Genomic DNA, 6819 nt, shown 5'->3' on the forward strand with positions numbered 1-6819 from the left:
GCCAATCAGTGTCGGTGACACCCAAGCAAGCAATCTGGTAGGCTTCCTTGAACAGTTTCCTATCCAGGTACTGGTACATGGGAGCAGACTGCAGGATTTCATCAAGGGTAAAAAAGGGGACTGTTTTCAGAGCCATGGAAAGAGCCAGATTCATACAGAGCCTGCCTCCAGATGCGTGGGACAATTACCCACGCCTGGGGAGCAGCCCTGCAGCCGTCAATCAGCACCCTGCCCAGCCTGCCCAGCCCACTCTCCGTGCTCCATTCTGCACCCCTCTCATGGCTGGGCCACTGTGCTCCACAGCACAAGCTGCCCATCCTCCCCTCCTTCCCACCTGCGGGCCTGCCTCACCATAGGATGTCATCCTCGCGTGGAGTGCCTTTGCCCCTCCCCACTCTCCCTCTGGAAAATACCTATTTGGCTTTCAAGGCCCTATTGAAATGTCACCTCTTCTGGAGAGTCCTCCCAAGCCCCTCAAGCCCCCACCCCAGGGGAAGGAGTCTCAGCTTCCTCTGCTCTTTGTCCAGATCTCGGGTTGTGATGCAGTCACAGGCCTGTTCCCACAGCAAGGCCGTGCACAGCCCGTGGGCAGTGGTGGGTTGTACCGGCCTCCCTCAGCAGACCCCTAGTCTATGTTTGCTGACAGAATGAATGAGTTCCTGGGAGGAAGGGGTCTGGGATGGCCTCTTCTTCCAGGGACTGAATCCAAGAAAGGTAAGTGATTTGCTCCAAGTTACCCTGGAAGCCTCTGGAAACAAGTCTGCTCCCTGCACTGGGACCAACACCCTCGTACGAGATGGGGTTGCCTTGCTGTGAATGCCCATGAATAGTTCCTAACGACTTCTCTTTCTTAAGGGCTTTTGGCTGTCCCCATAGGCTTGTGCAGTAGGTATTATTTCTCCCTGGCTACAGCCCAGGAGACCGAGACTCAGAGAGGACAACTGACCTGTCCCAGCAAATAGCTGGCAATAGCCAGAGGTAACTGGACTCCAGGTTCTGTGCCCCTTCCTGCCACATGTATGCACGTGTGTACATGTGCATATTTGTGTACAGGCCAGAGAATGAGTCTGAGTTGGGCCAGGACATCTTTAACAAGGAAAGGCCTTGCCCTTGTTTTAGGCCAGCCAGTGTGCTTCAGAGGCCTGCATCTCTCCTGGCTAACTGGGCAGGGAAGAGAAATCAGTCAGGACCTCTGTGCTAATGGTTTCCAAATGTGGGGCTTAAAGTGTTGTTTTCTCCACTTTGGGCTTTTGTCTTTGAAATTTCTGGTCCCATTTTTTAGCTTTAGAATTGAAGAAAAAAAATTTTTTTTTTGAGTCTGTCTACTCTCAGAGCAAAACATGGCTGCTTCCAAGTGCTTACCTTTTCCACTATGCCATCTCTCCTCATTGACACATTAAATGCTCCCTTTAGGGGGGCAGCAGGCATAGGCTAGGGAGCAGGTGACCTAGAACCCAGGCCAGGCTCAGCCACATCCTAGGGTGGTGACTTTTTGGGTAAATCCATTAACTTCTGTTTAGATGCCCTGCCCAGTTCAAGCTACCATGGGCAAAGGAGAGCTATGCTCCAAAAATGATGAAGCACTGGGCAAAACGCAGGCATGATCATTACCTTCACTATATTTTCTCAGCACTAGCTCCTCACCATCTCCTAGGCTCTCCATTCTTGTTCCTACCCCCACCTTTTCCTTTGTTTGAAAAGCTTCCCTGCTCCAGTCTTCCTTTCCAGACCTCTCAGGGTTCAGATCAAGTTTCACTATCTCCTGGAAGCTTTCTCAAACTCCTGAAAGCTTTTCTTAAAGCACACAATGAACTTTCCTTTCTAAAGTCCGTTAGTAAGTACAGCCTGTTGCAATTTAGTTGTATTTTGTGGTTTTTACTATTTTATGAGTCAGTAATAAGGAGAAATAATAATAGAAATTTGGCTTGACAAAACCTGAAAGATGGGTGTAATTAACCCCATTTCACAGAAAATAAAATGAGGCCCCGAAGAGTGAAATGAGTTGCTCTAGTTACAGCTGCTTGAGATGGCAGAGTCAGGACTGAAAGCCGGTGCTCCTTCCCCGAAACCGCACCAACTGCTTGCCACACTGACTGCCCTGTGAGTGGGACAGACACTCAGACAGGCATATCACAGCTGAGCATATGATGGATGGCTAACACTTGGACTTACTTGGGAGGCACAATTTGAGTGGAGTTTTAAAAATAGACTCACTGAACAAATACTCTCTGAGCTATACTTTATCTTGCTGTCGCATTCCAAACATGAAGTCACCACCGCCTTGAGAAGCCCTCCTAGGGCTCGTTGTCCTACTTGGCAGCCCTGACAAACCAGTTCTTACACAAGAAAATGTAAATTTCGAAAGGAAACCAAAAATTCCAAGACTGGGTCTGATGCTTTCTCCCTCCTCTCTGGGCCAAAACCACAGGATGGCTGGAGGCAGAGGTGACAGATGAACAGCCTCTGTCTTGAGAATGTGTTTCCTAACCCTTGGCAGTCCTGACCTGCTGCATCAGCAGGATGGCCTTGGTGCAGTCAGCAAGACTTTGCTGCTGAATCTTAAAGTCCTGGCAGAGGAAGCCCCAGGCCGCCCCTCTGGCTCCTCTTAGACGGCCACAGTCAGGGAGCAGCAAACTGCATTTATTTTTGAGGTCAGGATGCCAATCTTGGGAGAAAACTTTTAATAAGCAGAGTTGGTTTGGTGCAATTGAGGGAGAGCAAGTTCCTGGTGGATGTGGTACATAGGTTTGTAATGGGGCAGATAAGGATGACGAGGACACAGTCCAGGAGAAGCTGTTTGTGCCCCTCGTCCTGCTGCCACTTCCACCCACCTCATTCCCTTCTTCCTCTTGTTTTCTGGTCTTTTTCTTCAGATCTGAATTCCACTAATATTTCTTGAATAGCTGCTCTGTGTCAGGCATGGATGATGGGCATTTCCCCAGTAAGTCTTGCAGTCATTAGTTTTGAGGGGATCATCAGCTTAGAAGAAGTGGGCTCTAGCCTGAAGCAGAGTTGTGTGGGGAAAACACAGACTGACAGAGCCTAGTGGAAGGGAAACCTCGAAATTTCCCTAAAAGTCTTTCAAAGGCACACATGCTTGAACCCAGAAATTTCATTTCTAGGAATTCACGCCAAGGCGCCAAGTTGGGACAGATGCAAGGACTTAGCTAGAAAGATGCCTGCTATTTATAATACAAAAAAGCTGTAAGCAGCAAACATGTGCAGTAGGACTGGTAAAAAAAAAGCTATGGAACATCCACAAGACATGATAAAATGCAGCTGTAGATACAAGGCAGGTGGGACCCAGGCAGGAGGGAGGGGTGCTGGCTGTAAAAAGCACAACACCAGGCACCTTGTGGTGGTGGCAGTGTTCAGTGCCATGACTGTGGTGGGAGGTTATACAAGCCAACATGGGTGGGAAGATCACCCTAGAGCTTTGCACACTGTTACCGTTGCGGGGAACTGAGCAAAGGGTGTAAGGGATCTCTGTATTATTTCCTACAACTTACGTGAGTCTACAGTTACCCTAAATTTTGCCATGCAGGGTAAGAACATTCACTGACACAGAACCATGCTTCGGGAGATTGCTGAGTGAAAATGCCAGATGACTACTTTATAGCCAGCACTTCATAGACAGTGATAGCGCTGCCATAACCGAATGTGAGGTGAAATGAGAAGATGGCCATAAAGGAAGGGATGAGAAGTCTTGTTTACAGGCCAGGCTCACGGAATACAGTAAATCTGAGGTTCCATCTATAGGTAGCAATACATATACACATAAAAGTCACGAAAAGTATTTGCAGTGTGATTCCACTTTCGTTTAAAAATGTTCTTATAAAATCACATGCTCCTAATTGTATATTATGTATACATTATATATACACATAGAAAAGCTCTAAGCAGATGTATTTCAACATGTGTAAGAGTGATTCTGTCCTGAGGATGTGATGATGAAGGCTCAAGTTTCTCACTGGTGCATGTCTCTGTTTTATCGCAATCCTACATTGAGCACCATCTGTGTGGGGTGCAGAAGGCGGAGGGGAGACCATCCTGCATTTGGGAGGTCAATCTCAGCCACCTGTCTGTGGTTCTGCCCTTCCCCATTCTGTGGCTCCTCCCTTCAGTGCCCCATTTCTGTTCTGGCCTCCTCCTGGTTCAGGGGGCTTGTGCAGAGTCCCATGCTCCCTTATTGGTTCACAGACCTCAGCCCACACCCCCACCCACTCATTCTCTCTTTCTCCATCTCTCTCGCACACACATCACCACCATCACACACGTACTCACGCACACACCCTGCCAGACTCCTAGCTTTGTTGCTCGCTCCATTTGGCTCCACGCTGGGCTCTCCGCAAAACTCACTGTTGATAACACTGCATACCCCTCCCATCCCTACATAAAGGGGACCAGGAAGAAACTGAGGCTCAGGGAGGTTGAGTTGTTTGCCCCCAGTCACACAGGTTGCAAGGAGTGGAGACAGGGCAGCAGGTTCCAGGCCCAGACTGCCTCCCATGACATCACAGCTGCCATTCTTCTCTCCTTGCTACTGTCTCCCTAAAGCATCAGCAAGGGGCCTGGCTTCCCCGATCTTGTCTGCATTGCCAGCGCTAACAGTGGACAGGTGCCCCCAGTTACCTGCGGCACCTCCACAGCAGAAATGGAGAAGACGTGGAGGCAGAAGATCTTGGAGCCATTGTAGCCGACCACAAAGCCCTGCAGCTTCTGCCGGTGCACAGGGAAGGTGCTGGCTTTGATGTTGAGGTAGCCTCCTCCTGAGAAGCAGAGCATGTCCTCACACTGGGTGTTCCAGGCCACACTGTTGGCATTTGGTTCCTGGGGGACAGGGACGGTGGGGATCCTGTGAGAATCACCCTGGGCTTGGGCAGTGCTCGCACATTTCAGCCCAATACCCTCTTAAAGACTGAATCCCACTAAATTGCTTACAGTGGGATGGAGGGAAAAGGAGGAAAGGGGACCACAAAGAAATGAACAGAGGCAAGCCCCTCCATGCACCTGCGTGTTGTTGGAATTTTTGGGTAAGCAAGCATTACTTTTGAAAAAAAAATATTCTCCTGAAATATGCTCATACCCTTCTGCCTAGGATCTTTTATAATGACTAAATCTTTTATAATGAGCATGGATTGGTTTTTATAATGAAAAAAAATCAATATAGCTGTTTTATGTTTAGAGGGTGGGGCAGTGGAGAAGAGGAAAAGCCAGCAGGCAATGTCACAGCTGGGAATGCTAATGTCTCCTGTCAGGGCTGAAAATCACCTCCCCTAGTCTGCTACAGAACCAGCAGTGGGGACGGTGGAGCACACACCCTTCCATACTTGTATGGTTCTACGCTAAGACACAAGATTCACATTTGGGGCCAGCTATGCCCCCTATAGGTGGGAGGTGAGGCTGGGGAGAAGGTAGGTAACATTTCAGGCCCCATTTTGTGCCCAACACTGAGCTAGGCACTGTGGTAACCCCTATTCCTATAGTAATTCTGTGAGGGGCAATTACTAATTTCATTTCAGAGAAAAGTAATCAAGGCTCAGAGAGGCTCACTAACTTAAGATCACACAGTAAGGGATCTAGGCAGGACCCAAGCCCAGGTCAGCCTGAAGGCTGTGCCCTCTCTTGCCCCCAAACCATTCTACTCTCTTCGGGACATGAGTGAGTTGAGACTGACAGGGAGTCACCCCTGGGCTAGAGGTGGCCAGGTAACCCCTTCTCACTGACAGAGGCTGCTCCCCACTTCAGGACCCTCCCCCTATCAATTCTGCTGCTGAGAACAAGGAGGAGCCTGGTAAGGGGACTGAATATGCCCATAACATCAGGAAACCCTGCAGTGGCCGAGGAAACCAGTAAGGAGGGGCTCCAGCTTTGGGGGGAACTTCATTCCGGGAAACTAGTCCTGACCACCTACAAAGACCTAAAGAGACAAAGAATGGCGCGAGCCCAGTGAAAAGCAGCCAGGCCCTGGGCACAGAGCTGCTGGGCTGTCTTCTCTGGTGATACACTTCCTCAGGCCACAGGGCTGGATGACTCCACCAAACAATGCCTAGGTCCCTAAAGATCCAAGCACTTCGCATTCTGCTGGCTCTTCTAGTATTCTTGTGAATTAAGCAGAAGGCAAGGCTTGCCCATCCCCTTCCCCCTTTCAGATGACAAAACTGATCCTGTTTCCTTCCCGTGCAGTAGGTGCACATAGACACAGGCAGGCCTGCACAGGTAAGACGCAGACTTCTGCAAAGGAAGCGCATCCATCGCCCCATTCACTGAGTGCCAACGTCACACCCCTCTCAGAGTCATGGCCCCATTTCTTGTTCATGGTAAACGCTTAAGAAAGGCTCTGCTTGCTCAGAGCCTTTGGTTTCCATTGGCAAGGAAACCAAAGTTAAAGAAGCCGGTCCAGGCCCTGCGGCTTGTGCCTGCATGGGAGGAGCAGGTTGTGGCCCAGGGCCTCTGGGAGTCTGTGCATGTGGTTGGCCCCTGCTCCTCACTGCTCCTCCCAGAGACCTGCCAGGGCCAGAGCTGGAGAGCCTCCTGCAGGGGCTGGGAAGCTAGAGGAGGGTCTCTAATCAAAGGATGATGTCCCTGGACCCCCTCGAGGACATCACCTGAAAAAGCAGCTCCTTGGTGTCGATGTCATACACCAGGCAAGTGTCGTTTTCATCTACCACGGCCAGCTTCTTACGGGAGGCACTCATGTCCAAGCAGCGCACGGCTGTGGCCTGCTTCAGCAGGATGATAGCAAAGAGATTGTCCACGAAGATCTTCAGGATCTGGCAACATTTCAGTGAAAACAGTGTCAGTCACCATGGCAACAAG

At 50.0% G+C, this 6819-nt stretch overlaps 1 protein-coding gene across 1 annotated transcript in view; it reads right to left on the minus strand.

Moving 5' to 3' along the window:
• IFT122 (intraflagellar transport 122) overlaps positions 1 to 6819 on the minus strand; it is an 88345-nt gene that overhangs the window by 32181 nt on the left and 49345 nt on the right. The window contains exons 14-16 of the mRNA XM_011950847.1: positions 6609 to 6773; positions 4633 to 4830; positions 2 to 88 (exon numbers count right to left, since the gene is read on the minus strand). Coding sequence (XP_011806237.1) covers positions 2 to 88; positions 4633 to 4830; positions 6609 to 6773 — 450 coding nt within the window. The remainder of the gene's footprint in view (position 1; positions 89 to 4632; positions 4831 to 6608; positions 6774 to 6819) is intronic.

This window comes from Colobus angolensis, unplaced genomic scaffold (assembly GCF_000951035.1).
Source record: "Colobus angolensis palliatus isolate OR3802 unplaced genomic scaffold, Cang.pa_1.0 Scaffold31, whole genome shotgun sequence".
NCBI classification, from domain to species: Eukaryota; Metazoa; Chordata; class Mammalia; order Primates; family Cercopithecidae; genus Colobus; species Colobus angolensis.